Source organism: Psittacula echo (genome assembly GCF_963264785.1).
Source record: "Psittacula echo genome assembly, chromosome: 6".
Classification (NCBI taxonomy): domain Eukaryota; kingdom Metazoa; phylum Chordata; class Aves; order Psittaciformes; family Psittacidae; genus Psittacula; species Psittacula echo.
The window spans coordinates 31,978,943-31,995,645 of NC_137743.1; the positions used below are offsets into that span (position 1 = coordinate 31,978,943).

Sequence of the window (16,703 nt, forward strand, 5' to 3'; positions counted from 1 at the left end):
GCAAGTAAATATTGTCTAGTAATGTAAAAAAGATGCCTTTGGTGTGAGCGCCTCACAAAGATTTCTGGAATATGCTTGTGCTTTTTCTTGTCTTGTTTTGTTGTTGGTTTTGGGTGTTTTTTCCTCTTTCTCCTCACAAACCCAACCCTTTCATAAAATACTCTGAGCATAATTGCTTTAAAATAACAATAGTAACAACTGTTACACAGTGAGATTTTGACTACAAGGATTAGTTCTGACATGAAAGGTCTCTTGAGTATGCTTCATATTTTAATCATATTTTGTGATTAATTTTTTTAAATGCTTTTAAACTTTTTTTTCATGATGTCTTTGATTTGGGGTTTATACACTGATTTTACTGTCTGTAATATAACACATCAGCACTCTTACTATGCAACAGCTGTGCAGTATTACTTTTCATGACTTAAATTTTTTGCTGTATAGACTATAATTATATTCTTAAACGCACTCATTGGAAGTATCCTGAGGCAGAGATGTGGACTTGGCAAATATTGATGAGTCATGCTGTAATTTCTTTCCTCTAAGTAACTGGAATTTTTAAGCATTTTGGCTGCTTTGGAGTCTGTTCAGAATTTCTGTTTGAATTTTTCAAAGTAAGGTCAGGAAGAACTGCAGTTTCTGCTATGCAAATGCTTACCGCTGTCTCATTCAGATGGAAGAGAGATTTTGATTTGGGAGAGATCAATTTAGCTTTCCCATAGCAGTGGAGCAAGTTATTCTGATTGCAGAGCTCTGGTTTGTTTAGTATAGAACACTTTAAAATATTCATCAAAGGGAGAAACTGCTTGGAAGGTTTAACCACAGGAGACTTGCAAGAAATATTGAAAGCCAAGAGACAGAATCACATTAATTGCTACTTGGTGAATTTTAGTACTCTCAGCAATATAGATAGAGCAAGAAAAAAATCAAAGGTGATTCCACAGAATATATTCTACGTATAGTTTAATTAGGTGGGTGAGTTTATACTGACAGCAACAAAATATACCTAATGCCCATTACAAATTTCTGTTTCTGTCTTGATTCAATGCAATGTTAGTATAAGAGAAGCCATGCGTGCAAAATGCCATTCTGTACGTGTTAGAACTTAATCTTTTAATAGCCTGTAAAATGCATATAAGGAAAGTAAGTGAAGATGCATGGCTGTGGAAACCTGTAAAACTCATCTGCACAATGAAAGCAGTGCAGAAATTCACCTCCCGTTCCTGCAGAACTTGGTGAGTCTTTCGGGTAGTGTGTGGAGACACTGTTCCAGTCTCAGAAGCAGAAATAAGTTTGGGTTTTTTTTTTTTTCTGTTGAGTTTTTTTTGTTTGTTGGGGTTTTTTCCTCATGTTTTAGGCTGATGAGCCAAGTTGCAGCTTCTTGATGCAGCTGTGCTGCTAATAGCTTCAAAGCTAGCATCTTCAGTACTGTTAAATACAATTTGAGTTACTTTTAGGCAGTGGGAGTTACTCCTTGTTGTGGTGGTTTGGTGGGGTGACATGGGGAGTCTTGGTTGACATGGTCTTGTGGTTTCTGTGCTGAAAGTAACCTTATGGTGATTTTCGTACAGCTGTCTTCTTGTCAGGGGAATATATATGTAGTCGAATTTTTTAACTAAATTTCATTTTGTTGTCCATGAAAAGTCATGCCAGAAAGGACAAATTCTTCTTCTAATTCACAGGTCAACTTACTGAATTCTATTCATGACAACTTTCATCAGTAAGTAATGGTTCTTTTTCTCTTGATAGTTGCAATGAGTCATACGGCTGGTTTGGAAAAATGGGAGTGGGCATGAGTTGTAGAGACTAAAAATGTGTTAGAAGTTTTTATAAACTAGTTTATAAAATAGTTATATAGCTTAATACTGTTCAAGCCAATGTTTGGGGAATCATGGACTTGGAATTACCTAACTTTTATAGCCAACATATGTTTTTAATATCTGTCTCTTCAGTTGCAGTTGTGGAAAGAAGTCATTTACTTGTAAATTTCCTGGCATTAATTTAAATATTTTTCTCTATTTGTGAAGTTGTGGTTATTACATTAGGTTCAAAACATTAGGCTCGGATATATTTTTAGACATGTTTCTTGTAAACTAATTCTGTATTTAAAGGTTTTGATGTAGTGTGAAGTCTTTAGGTAAAATTGTGGTTTCCTTGGAAGTTTGAGCTCGAATATCAGTCTGCAATGCAGCCAGTGTTTATTTTTCTCTGGGGGATTTTGACTTCAAAAAAATCCAGTATGAAATTTTGGGGAGAGTCGTGGGTGAGGGGATGCCCATTTAATAGTTTTAAACAAATCTTCCTGTTATATCATTTTGTAATTCTGTTGTGAAATTCTAAGCTGCTTTTTTGTTGGTTGCTTGGTTTTTGTTTTGTTTTCCCCAGAGTAATTATCTCTTTACTTGCTTCTATCCAACTGTTTCCTTCGGTGTTTAGTCAGAATTCTTGATTTTAAATTCTTTTTTCCCTGATTGTGATGTGCAAAACTTTTAATTACAACAAAACCCAAGAATTAAGTATTTCAGATCTTTTCCTTTGCAGCAAAGATTGTAGATCTGTTTTGCTCAGTGATGACATCCTTTTGATTCTGTTCAGGCAGGAGAAATGAATACTGTATTGGCACCTGGCTTTTGGATCTTTTGTTGGGTGGGTGGGTATGTGGGCATTGTATTTTCTTTCATTATTTTTAGCATGTTTAAGAGATGTTACAAGTATAAAATTACTTCTGGGCTTTCCCTGTTAGGGCATGAAATTATTTTTTTTAGAATATTTGCCTGTCTTCTAGTCCTCTACACTTCTTAATATTCACAACAGCTGATTTTAAAAGCTTGTGCTTTTGGTTAGCTAATAGCAATTTATTTCTGTACAACACGTGAGAGAAAGGAACAGATTTGAACTAACAGGGAGAACACTTGTGATGAGCTCTGAAGTCTCCCTTTCTGTCTCTTTGACAGTTTATACCAGCTGAAGAGCTGCAGTGCTATCAGTGATTAAAGACACGAAATTTTTGCATAGAACACTAAGCAGTGTGAATTCTTGGACATGGGTAAATGCGTAAGACAAGTGTAGGTGAGACGCGTCCCACATCCCTGGCAGTTGTTACCTTTTTTTTTTTTTCTTTCTCTCCAGAGCAATGTCATCTTCTGGTTCTCGGGAGCAGTTTTTACGGCAGATGGAGCAGATTGTAGAAGGCATCAAACAGAATCGAATGAAGGTCAGAGACTCTTCACACTTTCTATGCTAAAACCTGGGAATTATTTCAGAAAAGCCTCTTGGATACTTGTGCATGGAGAAGTCCATTATGTGAGCTGCAAATTAAGCAAGCAAATAACAAGTAGTATTTCTTTTCACATTCATAAGAAACCTTTCACCACTACAATGTTACTGACTGGAATAGAGCAGAGGTATCGTAACGTTTCTGTCCTGACAGGAAGCTTTGTTATTGGCAGTGTAGTGATTTAGATGCTTGAAACAGCTGTATGTCACTGAAGTCAATGAGAATTCTTCCATTTGGATTTCATGGGGACAGTCACACCTGTGTCTCAGGTATGGTTCCCCAGGCAGGTGGAGCTGATTGAAGCTGCTTGCTGCTGCTGAAGAGGGTCAGCAGCACCTCACAAGAGTCCCAGCCATCAGCTTGCTTTGTGCCAGTTGCAGCAGTCATCTGACACCTTGTTGAATCCACTCAGGTGTTTTGTTTTTTTTTTTTTGTGTGTGTTTTTTGTTGTTGTTGGTTTTATTTTTTTTATTGTTTTTAACCTGATTTAGAAAGGGGTTAGTGTGTGTGTGGTGTCCGTATAGCAAGTGTGAAAGGTGTTTGTGTGGGAGCAGGGCCCCAGTGCTCACTCAAAGATGGCAAAACTGCCTTTGGTAACATTTGGGAGCTATTTTGTAAAAGCACAGCCTCAGTTGACTTGTGTTGTCACTTGGGGCAATGCAAGCATGAGGTCTAGCAGCAGCTCCAAGTAAAGCTGTCCACAGGCTTATTTGCATACAATGAATTGGCTCAAGTACTTCTTGGTAATGATCGTTACTAACTTGTAGGATGTGGTTCTGGGCAACCTGATCTAGTTGAAGATGTCCCTGCTCATTGCCAGGGGGTTGGACTAGATGATCTTTGAAGGTCCCTTCCAACCCAAACTATTCTATGATTCTGTGATTGTGTTGTTTTACTCTTTTATTTTCATATGCGAATATACTGATATTTTCCTAAGTCACATAAAAGGGCTCTGAGATTCTTTTCTCTGTAGAGCCACAAGATTCTTGGTAGTGGATTATAGCTGTTCTTTATTTGAGTTCAAATGGAAGTATGATAGACTGTTAATCAATATAGAGTATGTACTGAAAGTGCAGTCTGTCCAGGTATTGGGCTGTTTTATCTCAACAGCTAAACAAAAATTTCAAGTAGCAAGTATGATAAACATTTGTATATAGAAAAAAATAAAATGGGGTGCAGCTCAAGCTGTAATAAAGCTTTTGTACTAATAAACTCTAAAAATATATGATGTTCACTATAGACCGCTGTGTTTGAAGAAGTGGCTAGTTCATTGCCATTTTTTGCAGTGAATTATTTTTATTTGCTTGACCTCTTATTTTCAGAGAGGACAAAATGACAGCAAAAAGGATAGTGATACTGGTGGTTGTATGTGTGGATCATCTTTCTATCTTCAGTGCTGTTAACCTAATGACTGGCTTGGCATCAAACTGAGGTTATGAAAATAGAACAGTGCAGTTCTGACTAGTGAAGATGAGCTTCACTGTGAGATGATTAGACATCTTTGTTTTGGAAGAATGACATTATTTTAATGGCTGCAGCAAGCAACTGCTCCAAACTGAAACTGTCCAGGAGTTCAGTATTTTGTCTTCTGTCTTGTCTTTGTTACATGCAGAGAAATGTGTAATGGCCAAGCAAGTGTAAGGAGTGACAGCAGACTGAAAGGTCTGCTGTGACTGACTTCATGTTCTTGCAATTGAACTCTTCAATCTTTTTAAGTCCATGAAATCATTCTGGACTCTCTTATTATATTCTCAAATATCTTAATATATCAAATAAAAAATCTGCTTGTACAGATAAGGGAGAGGAAAATGAATGGCAGCTATCATGTCAGATGGCTCATTATTTGGGGGGGAAATACAATTTCAGCATCTCTGATGGTTGCTGAAAGCCATGGCAGCTCACTTCACTTGTGCCTCATTTCTGCACTGGCAGTTTAGCCACTGGCATATTGTGAGAGGTCAGAAGTGACATTTCATTCCTAGGTGCAGGTATTTGGGTCAGCAGGAGGTAGCAGTGACAACTAATGGAGAAAAACATTTTCTGAATGAAAAACCTAAGCTTATCTTGATTGAGGGGAAAAAAAATTGTTAGTGATGGAGTAGATAATCCTTCTCTACCTTCTGATGTTGGTTTCTCAGTGAAGATACTGACAACAAACGGATGCTCAAAAAATTTTAACAATTCACATGATTCCTTGGGGAACAGCTCTACAGCAGAAGGGACAGTTTTCTTATTCTTCGCCTAGGCTGTTGGATGGCTTTTTCAATAGACAGGCTAGTTGTGCACTGCAAGGGTTATTCATCCCTGTCATGGTTTAGTCTTACCTGTTCAACTTTTATCTGTTGTGCATTCGAAGTGCTCACAGTACATCCACTTTGTTTTCTGTACAGCCCTGAAGACCTTACACCTTCTACCTGAAATTTCAGTTTGCAAAGCTTATAATATGTAATTGCATCGTAAGAGAGGCCTAAGGAGAAATCGGACATACTTGCTACCACGGACAAGTAACTTGTGAACAAGCATTTCAGTGTGATAACAGATACTCATGAGACTTGCTGAGAACAGAGTAGGACAGTTTCCTTTACGAGGAGTATGTTGGGAGATGTGTGATAGTCATGCATAAAGGAAGCAATTTATCAAAGGATAGTAATAGGGCCTTATCTCTAAACAAAATCTAGGTCCTAGGTGTTCCAGCAATGTTGGTTTTAGTCTCATCCTCAAGGATGGGATGCACATAATACCTTTTTCTGCATGAACACATGTGATGCTGCTTCTTCCTCAAGCATAACTTTAAAAGTGTACAGGCCCTGATAGGTTATGTTAGTAGGGAGTGCATACCTTTTGGACAGCAGCTGGCTTTGTAAAGGAGACGTACCTTGTCAGCAGTGTTCATACACAGAGAAAGTTTGGGATCTGCTCATTTCTTTTAGCCATATCAACTCATTTCTTTTAGCCATATCAACTCATTTCATTTAGCCATATCAATGAGATTTACATATCAACATTGATCTAGAAATGCAGCAAGTTCTGCTGCTGTGTAATTACATGCTTGTTTGGGCTTTAGGGGATTCTTGCAGGTTTTAGAATTGCATTTTTCCCTGTCAAAATTTAGGAGGTGAAAGCTTGTCAGAGTATGCAAAATAATTTTTGGGGAGAGGAATACAGCAGGGCTCTTTTTTATGTGGTTGTGCCTTAGCACTGGATGGAGGGAAGATTTACAGACAAGCACTAAACTTGTCTGTGATGCAGTGATGGAAGAACTTCATTAGAACTATCCCTGAGAGAAGGCAGTCTATTCTAGAATAAGAACCAGTCTCCTTCACATTTAGCGACTGAAGTTATGTTTGTCACAACTTTGGCACACAGAAAAAAGAAGAGTTTTCTTACGAGTGAGTCTTGAGCAAGAACAGCATTGCATAGGAAGGCAAAGATATCTCCTGCCCTTCCTGTTTGATACAACTAACAAACAACCAAAACAAGATCTGTGTTGCATCAGGAATCTTTTTTTTTTTTATTATTGTGTTGGTTTTGGTTGGTTGGGAGTTTTTGTTAATAATTTCACTGTGTCATTGTTGCAATAGGCTTGTTCAGTGAGCAGGATTCCTGGCTTGCAGAGATGTGAGCTGTAGTTTAACTCTGAATACTACCACTAGTACCACTGGTACTGAGACTTCAGTGTTAGGTTTTCAATTTAAAAGCTGGCCTAAATGTTCGTTGCATTTAAAGCACAAGCCAGGGTTATCACTTATGAAGCATCTGTCTCCCATTGTCTAGCATAGATAACTGTTCCTTATATAGTGTATATATATGTGTATGTATATTCCTTATACAATGTATATAATGATCTCTTATCTCTTTTGTGTATCAACAGATGGAAAAGAAGAAACAAGAAAACAAAATGCGAAGAGACCAGTTGAATGATGACTATTTAGAGCTTCTAGAGAAACAGAGGCTTTACTTTAAAACAGTGAAAGAATTTAAAGAGGTAAGAACATTTTTGCTAAACTGTCAAGTGTTCAGTAACCCATTTTTGGCTTGACTTGTGCATTAATATATGCACAAGATTACCTGATACGATGCTTACTGCACCATGTTCACAATGTCTCTTGGTGGTAATCTCCACATCTTTCTTGGACTCTTGAATTTGATTCTGGAAATTCTTTTTCATTGATAGATTAGCCTCCTACTCCATGTTACAGGGGAAGGAACATTTGTTACAAAGCAAGCTGTATATTTAGGTTTCCAAATGGAATCTCTTGAAGATCTATGGGCAGTTAGGTATTGGAGCAAAGAGGGTTGTGGAAATGCATGTGAATAAGGGAGGGAATCCAGAGTCTCAGTAGTTATAAATGCCTTTAGGAGCTGGCCTTATTTTCTAACCACTGTGAAAGCCATGTTTAACACTTTGTTAATTTAGCCTTTTCCAAGCTTTTCATCGTAATGTGTTTCTCTTAATTATTGCCTCCATGATAATGAATGACAAAGTAGTGCTGCCAAGCAAAATAGTCATTTGGTTTCAGCTTTTTGAGGAAAAACATCTTTCTGTAATTTGTCCTGCTTTGTGCTGAGACAGTTCCTTCCTGTTTTGGATGACATACTCTAGGGCATAGGTACTGTTCAGCTAATATTCAGCTATTCGGACATACAGATTTTTACATCGTAGTTGCAGAAGTTAGGTGGATTTTTTGGGGGGGTTTTGTTGTTTTTTTTTTTTTTCTTTTAGTAATTGATTTCTGCTGCCTTGTGAAGTAACTTCTACTCAACCTTGCTATCCTTAAAAATAAATGAAATCACAGTTGTGGTATTGAAACCAGGTGGTATGTACTATGTAAATATATTTCTTGACCCACAGTTGTGCCCTTAACACTGACATTTTTGCAAACTGTCTTGTGATGTTCCAGGTCAGCTAAAAGTAATCTTGGTTTCAGATGTATTTAATTTGTAAGTAAAAAGATTTACTTTAGCTGCTTGTAACAACTTTACTGTGAGGGTGGTGAGACACTCGAACAGGTTGCCCAGAGAACCTGTGGCTGCCCCATGCCTGGCAGTGTTCAAGGCCAGGCTAGATGGGGCTTTGAGCAACCTGACCTACTGGAAGGTGTCCCTGCCTGTGGGAGGGGTTTGGAACTAGATGATCTTTAAGGTCCCTTCCAACTCAAACCATTCTATGGTTCTACAAACTTCAGATGAATGGACAAGCAGCATTCCTTTTAGCTTGAATGTCTAATAAATGTTTTAACGAATGAAAGTTTAATGACTATTACCATTTGAATACCATTATGGATGAATCAGAATTATTTTGAGCTCATCACTCACTCCAGACTACTTGGAGATCACTCAAAATAAAAGGGTTTAGTTTTGCTGATGTGAAGATGTAGCTAGTAAAGAGTGACTGCCTCCTTACCTGTTTGATTTCTGTTAACAGGAATGCCGTAAGAATGAAATACTGCTGTCCAAGCTGAAAGCCAGTTCTTCCTGAAGAACTTCAGCTGGTGAAGTTTCTAGATGATTGTTCAGTCCATTGAATCTCTTTTGTGAGGTGACAGTTATAACTGCAATGTAGATATATAGAGATATATATATAAAATACGTATATATATATATACACACAGCTATAAAAGTGGGGTTTTTTTTCCAGTATGTATTCAGTTTTACATTCCTTCATCACTGGCTGTATTCTTCATTATTGCCTCCACTGCACAGTAAAGAGTTGATGCAGTACAGCAAAATAGAAATACTGTCTAATTTTATTTATTTGGGTTTGGTTTTTTTTTCCCCCAGTAAGAACAATGGGGATGTGTTTTACTTGGGTTTTAACACTGAATTAGGTCAAGATTCTGGAATAAATAGATATATACTGTGTAATATATCCAGTACCGACAAGCCGAGCCCTGCAGAGTGCAGCGGTTTGTTAATTTTGGCTAAAAAAATGCCACAAAATGGGATTCTTGAAACTTTCTTCACCATCTAATAACTTCACATCGTTTTAGTTTACACTCTAGCCATAGATAAGATTCCAAGGGATAAAAAATAATTTCTAATGATTAACATATAAGAAAATGGAAACTTGCCTTGCGTAATTCCTGGTGTAAAATTATAGATCTATATTTTTATAAAGTTTAGCTGTTGTATAAATTTCTTTGAAATTTCATTTTTATATATAGAGAGTGTACTTGTTAAATTAATAGCTCCAGGAAAAAAACACCTTAATCACTAGGATTATCATTTTATGCCTGGCTGGGATAAAATCAGAGCCTATGTCACCTGTAATATAGGAAGAAAAAGATTCAGACCTTCTGCTCCCATGAACTGATGTTCACCTTTGAAGACAACAACCTATTTACCCTGCTGAAGATTTGCTCTTGAAAGTTTAGAAACTTTGTGGAACACTTTCTGAAACATTTTTATATCTGTATATACAGTATTTTATAATTCAAACAGTTGCTTTTTGTACTTAACATCAGGATTTTGGACAGACTTCTTAATGTAAATCACATCTTCAGAAGAAAGAGGCCCCATGTTCTTTTTCACCAGTAACACTTATAGCAGTGCTGTTCCGTTACTTTCTATGGCAGCAAATATAAAATAAAGAATGTTTGGAATCCAGTGACCTTCTGCTATCGTATTTTTAAGGTGGAAGTTGCTTTGGAAGCCTTAACATGCTTTCTGATTACAAGCACATTGAAAGATTAATTGTGTCAACATTCACTCATAAGGATGTTTTCATGTGTCCATGGAATTGGTAACATTTTTTTTTTTTCTCCTTGGTAAGCTTGATGTTCTGGTATTTGGCACAAACTACCAAAGGAGGTCCCTGGAATGTTTTATTTGCCGTCTGTAATTATCTGCTAAAGATACAGTATTCTCAGTGGTGACTGGACAAGCTCATCACAGTGCAACACCTGGTTCCACTCCTGAATACAACAAAAAGTTTGGTATTAGCACATGAATGTATGCAAACTCTGGAGCATTGAAAATGGAGAAGTGTGGACATTTGTTAAGCCTTGCATAAGGAGATTGTTCTGTGCAGGTAGGATGCAGTGAGTTACCGGAACTGTGGTCAACTAGGTTCAACCCTCTCATAAATGAGACCATGTTCTTGTAGCATTCTGAAAGACTTTTCCTGGTCCTTCAGTACAAACAAAGAAAACCTTTCTACTGATCCAGCTTGTACTTTGCTCCCCCACACTAGTTAGTGACTGGATATCTTTATTCAAAAAGTCAGTCTTCCTAGAGTTAGTGAAATAGTGAAGGCAAAATGCCAAGCACCTTCAAAGAAGGAAAAAAATTGCATTCAGAGTTCCTCCAAAGAGGGACATTTGCACTGACTGCTACTTGCAGATTTTCTGTAGTCAGCTTTGATATTAGGAGACATTATTTATGTCTACAAACTTTGCCCTCTATACAAACTGTAATTTTCATTCTAATTTGTAAATTGAATAATTTAACTTTGGCACCAATATAACCTGTTTGTGAATTCAAGCTATGATGTATTTGTATACCAGGCACTTAAATAACTTGAATGTGCATATCAATTTGGGATTTATTATTTTAATCAAAGTTGCTATAGTATCAAGGAAAATCTCCTAGGTAGAGTAACTAAAGAATCTGTGTGTAGAATAAATGGTGTGATTATTTGTTCAGTATAATATTAAACTTTATCCTTACCTGCTATAAATATAGTACCCTGGAAACTTTAGCATGAAATATAAAACATTAGATCCATTGCTTTGGCTGGGAGCTAGTGATTTTCACTAAGATACAAATCTGGGATTTGTGAAGATCCAGTTACTACTCCACATAGAAAATAAATCAGAGTCCAGATGATAATTTACTGTAACAAGTCAATTTCTTTCTACAATAGGTGGAAATCCAGGGCAGGCAGATGCTACCTCTGCTCTCAGACACCACTGTGAAAATGAGAGGAAAGAGGCTGAAGAAGTATGAAACAGTTACATCAGCTGTTCCTTGCCCTCTGTCACAGACGTGGGGAGTGGGGGGGTGGTGCCCTTTCTTCTGGTACCTGTGGCGTCAAAATGAAAGAGACACTTCTGCTAACAGCCACCTTCATTCCCCCTTATGTGTCAGTTGGTGACTGTCAGGCTTAACTGCTGGATCAGGCTGTCCCCCCTCAGTTGTAGTGTGGAGGAACAAGTACGCATCGTGCTGTGGCTATCTGGGGAAGGTGGGTTTTGGGAACTGTATCCAAGATGCTCTGATGCTATAAACTTGGCAATCCTGCCAAACAGAAACAACTGAAAGTAAAATGATGACAGCTCTTTGTTGAGGTGAAGGGCAGTTCAGGAAGGTAACTTCTAAGCAGAGTTCTCAAAGAAGGGAGGGTAGTGCTTTAAAGTGGTTTTCTTCCTTTAAGTCAGTAAGCATCAATGCAAACCATACCTTTGCTGGAGATTCAAAGTCCTTTTGCATAGTTATTACATTAGGTTTTTGATCTACAAAATTAAAAGCATTTTCAGTGCTCACAGTTTGGTGACTGAAGCTGTGCAGCTGAAGCACTAGAATCTGGGAGTGAGATGTACATGTGGATATAGTGTGCAAAGGACTATACAAACCTAGAGCAAGCAGAATATGTCTTTATTCTGCAAGGGAGGAGCAAAGAGTTTCTCAGAATTTTACCTCAATGTTGCTGGATTTCTTGTGACTGCTTAAAGAGAAAGATCTTGCCCTGAATTCATTTGGTGTTACCAGGCTTTGTAAAATAACATCTACAGGAGTTGTAGTAAAACATTTTTATTATTATTATTTGATAGAGCCCACTAAGAGCTTTAATTTGCATTTCAATTAATTTAATAATTTTGATACGCTTGAATGGACTGCTGTAAAGTAAGGCTGCTGAGACAGTCTCTGAACTTAAGGCATACACACTTACCTTTTAGACTGTGACACCTTTCTTTAAATGCAGTTCCACAAGCACACTTGTAAAATACCTTTTGAGAGTGAAATCAGTGACACACACCTAATCCAAGCATGACAGAGCAGACAGTCTTCTTCTCGCAGTATATCAAAACAACTGAGTATTGCTCCAAGTCATTGCTGCTCTGAATAAAAGAAAATCTTTGAAGGGAAAATAAAATGTGACGAGTATTTTCTTTAAGGGCTCTTCCCTTTTTCATCTTTATTTCCTTGAAAATCTACTTATTGAAGTGTGACCCTAGTGTGTAGTGTTTGATGGGGGAGAAATGTATGACATGCAAAAGCATTTTACTGTGTAGCCAAATAACACGTACTCTTTATTCTCTGGAGACACTGTGGCACAGGTATATCCAGCCATACAGGACGTAATAAAACTTTACTGAAATTTCTTTAGAAAAATAAAATTACTTGCAGGAGAAAAAGTGCATTACTTCTTTTAGCTCCCAGTTTGTGTAGCTGCTGGTACTTAGGCGGAACAGAGAGCTGGAGTATCATGCTTTGCTGGTACATCCACCTCCTTGGAGCCAGCTTTGCTATATTAGGCATGTGAGTAGAACACATGTACAAGGTGATACACAAATCTCACCCATTTCGGTGATGGATGATAGACTCTTAGGATGATCTTTTTATCTAAAAAAATTATGAACAGAAGAAGCCTGTTTATTTACACAGTGTCTGCACAGCCATGGCTGTAGCTTCTGCCAACTTAGCCAGTTGGCATCGGAGCTCCCCAGGCTCTGGTCTCTGGAGCTACAAGCAGGCATTGTGCCTCTTTACCCAGCAGTTCAGGCATTGTAAGTGGCTGCTTCCCACCCAGCAGCTCATTCCTGTAATCAGCTGCTCCCAATACATGGTGTCTTGGTGACTCTGGTGTACACAGTGAGGTGTACCACCTTGTGAGGTGCTCCTCACAAGGGTTTGTTAATATCTATTCTTGGGGCCAAGCCCTTCATTGTTTTGCATCAATCTTCATGTAGGAAGGGCTTGGGAATTCTCATGTAAAAACAGCTATTTAGAAGGAGATGCCTGAGTCTGATTGAAAGATGAGGAACTCCTGGGTACAGTAATAAATTACTTGAAGAGCTTCTTTCACTGTGGAAGCATAGCATGGATGTTGGTTTCTTAGAGAGATGAGCACAGAAGGTTATTAGCATTTTCTGCTCACATTCATCTTCCAAAGCTCTTTGATTTCTGCACTATCTATGGATTGCAACTGAGGCTTAATTTCAGTATAGCTGCAGGGTTCTCAGAGCCTTGTTGCAGGATATAGCAGTGCTTTTCTGCTGAGCAGAGGTTTCCAGTGAGTTTTTCTAGGAGTAGGTTCAGTGTTAGGAAATAAAATTTAAACTTCTAGTGCACTGCTTGCAAGCAGAGATGACTGGTGTAGTCCAGACTGGCAACTTCTGTTTGAGGAAATAGAAGACCGTACATCTAAGCACTGCCAAAACATGATTCTTTAGAATATCTGATTATTTTTTTTTAGATATTCAGGATATTGTATAATTTATCTTAGTTAACATGAGTTGTATTTTTCATGCTTTCCTTAGTCTGTCTTGAAGCCAAAGGAAAACAAGGTGAGAATGTAAGTTCTAAACTCTAATGCTCGAACTGCCAAAAAGAGGAATGCTTGTGTGCTTGATTTTTCTCTTTCCTCTTTTTTTCTCAGTTAAAGTTGGAAGCTTTAATAAGAGTAATCATGGAAATAAAATACCAATGGAGGAAGAAAACTATGCACAGTTCCAACTTTTTTTAATCAAGGTTGACAACTACACAACAGTTAACGCTCCCATCTCACCAAGTTACTGGGTTTGGCACAAATCCACAGGTAAATCTCCATGCTCTCAGTGCAGGAGCCTAAGCATGGTAATGCCTTTTCTGGCTGTCCTGGGTTCAGCAGCAGCAGTCACTTTTTCTCCTTCTTAGTAGCTGGTGCAGCACTGTGTTTTTGACTTTTGGCCTGGGGATAATACTGATAAAACTGATGTTTTCAGTTGCTGGTCAGAATTTACTCTGACCAAGGACTCTGTGAGTCTCATGCTCTGCCAGGGAGGAGGGGAAGTCGGGAGGAAGCAGGGACAGGACACCTGACCCAAACTAGCCAAAGAGGTATTCCATACCACAGCACGTCATGCCGGGGGATGTAACTGGGAGTTACCCGGAAGGGCACGCTCTGCTCTGTCGGGCTCGTTTTTGGCGGGTGGTATCGTATTCTCTTCCCTTGTTATTTCCCTTATCATTATTATTATTGGTGGTAGCAGTAGTGATTTGTGTTATACCTTAGTTACTGGACTGTTCTTATCTCAACCCGTGGGAGTTACATTTTTTCGATTCTCCTCCCCATCCCTCCTGGGGGGCGGGGAGGGCGGGGAGTAGAAACTGTGTGGCTGACTTGCCGACTGGCTTAAACCACAACACTGGCTTTTAGCAGGAGCCAGCAACCAGCAGGTTAAGCCATAGCCCCCCATGCTAAGCTCAGTCTCCACGTGATTAAACCCCAGGATTTTAAATCCTGAATATGCTGCTGCTCTTCTAAATGCAGACATGCACAGAGCCAGTGTGGGAAGCAGATTTTGTTAAGAGCTTTCTAAAGCTGCTGTAGTGAAATGAAAGCTCTGCTTGCTTCTTGTCACCTCTGGGTGAGCAGGAAGCAAGGCTGCTTTTAGGGGAAGCCTGTCATTCTGTAACAACTCCCTGCTGTCACAGATGCTTGGGTGGGCAGAGCACTGAACTAGTTATATTGAGAACTTCTCCCAGTAAAATTACACAGGCTCAGATTCACCTCCTGAAGAGGCTAAATTAATCTTTGTGGAGGTGGAGATTTAGATCAGTAGCCCTTCTACCAGTTCTGAAGGTAGCTGGAGACAGCCCTGCTGCACCTTCAGCATTTCTGTTAACACCAGTGCAAGCATAGAGCTACACCAAAGTGCACAGCAGCCTTCTGGCTTTATGGTGTTTTCTCAAGCCCCAGATGTCAAGCCATGGTAAAACCTGCCTTCAAAATCTGTGTCCCTTCTTGGAAGGGTTCCTCCAGTCAGCTGGCATGTATAGTTGGAACAAGTATCTCTGCTGCTGCATGCACAGAATGTGACATGTAGTAGGGTTGGTAGGAGTTTTGCATGCAAGTCTTACCAGGCAGATGGGGTACACACACTAAAATTTGGCCAAAGTATGATTATTGGAAACGTCAGGAGTGGCCATATGCAGCAGATTTGTGTGCTTTTCAAGAACCAATTTAAGATGACTTCTTCATTTTCTCCTTCCCTGTCATCCATTTGGATTTTTAGGTTTTTAGGGACATGTCTATCTTGCATGAAAAATTCAAGTCACTTGAAAAATTCATTAACGGTTCTGAAGAAGGCCTGCAGGTTTTAGTAACTTATACACTCCTACATATGTGTCTTCTGGTTTAATTAAGCCTCCAACCAGTGGTTTGAACTGTAGCTGTTTCCCTAACACATAGAGAAATTGGGATTTACAAGGGAAGAAGTTATTTAAGTTGCCATTTAAAAGCCTGATCCACTATCTAACAACCCTTGGAAATCCTGTTATTAAAATGTCTCAATTTCCATGGAAATTGAAAGCAGCATCCTCTGCAAGGACCTAGGATGCACAGGTGGCTGTGGCTGCACACACAGAGCAGAGTGTGAAATACAGCAGTGCCTACTCTTGCCATGCTCGTGTTAGTGAGGCCAGTGAAAGTGGTTCTCTACAAGAACTGGAGGAACATGTGCTTTGAGGGCATTTGTTTAAACCACTTTTTCAGAAAGGAGCTGGAACTTGCACAGATCTAAGTTGCCCATGTATCTGACATAAGGCTCAATATGACATCACCAGGTAATCATTTTAGGCTACACTGTAGTAATCTCTGCTTTAAAGTTAAGCAAGTAAAGGCTGCATGATTTTTTTGTTTTTCAGAATACAAAAGCTACTTGCTCTACCTCTCTGGCATGGCTGTTAAATACATCAGTCCCTAGCTGATGGAAATTCTCCTGGCTGCTGTTGCCTGTGAGAGACTGCCAGGATACCAAGGCTTTGGTAGGAGACTCGCGATCAGCCATCTCATTGATGTGATGCCCATTAGGTTGGTAAATGTCAAAGATGAGGCTGAGTGTGATACGCTACAGTGAGCTCAAGATGCCAGTGGTGTATGTTGATGGAGTTGAAATTCATGACTTCTAGTCATTCTCTGCAGTTCTGCATTGTTTGCCTGAGGGTACACTTTGGACTAAAGGGTTTTTTAAGCAGCAGCAAACACAAAACTGGCAGAAGACAGCAGTGCAAAAGGTTAAACCTCAACTTCAAAACTAGTTGTGATATTGCAGAGCCCCTTCAGTAGCGTTACTATGTTTTGTCCTTACAGTATCTAAACCAGCTTTAGGAGGAGATAGGAGAGCGTGCTGGGACTCCATGTCTGTCAAAAGCTGCCACAATAGAAATACTCAGCAGCTCTTTTCAGGTAAGGGGAGGAAGCAAAACCCACTAGAGAAACAGA

At 39.0% G+C, this 16,703-nt stretch overlaps 1 protein-coding gene across 5 annotated transcripts in view; it reads left to right on the forward strand.

Annotated features, from left to right (window-relative positions):
• Positions 1-8,965, forward strand: part of CCDC93 (CCC complex scaffolding subunit CCDC93) — a 53,548-nt gene extending 44,583 nt beyond the window's left edge. For 3 of the 5 annotated variants that reach the window (XM_080620952.1, XM_080620953.1, XM_080620955.1), the window contains 4 exons: positions 1,683-1,720; positions 3,130-3,214; positions 7,149-7,262; positions 8,703-8,965. In XM_080620952.1, the coding sequence (XP_080477078.1) occupies positions 1,683-1,720; positions 3,130-3,214; positions 7,149-7,262; positions 8,703-8,756 (291 nt within the window). In that variant the 3' untranslated portion in view covers positions 8,757-8,965. Of the gene's footprint in view, positions 1-1,682; positions 1,721-3,129; positions 4,058-7,148; positions 7,263-8,702 lie in introns of those variants that run through there. The other 2 variants (XR_013957200.1, XM_080620954.1) reach the window with 2 other exon arrangements.
• The last annotated feature ends 7,738 nt before the right edge of the window (positions 8,966-16,703 follow it).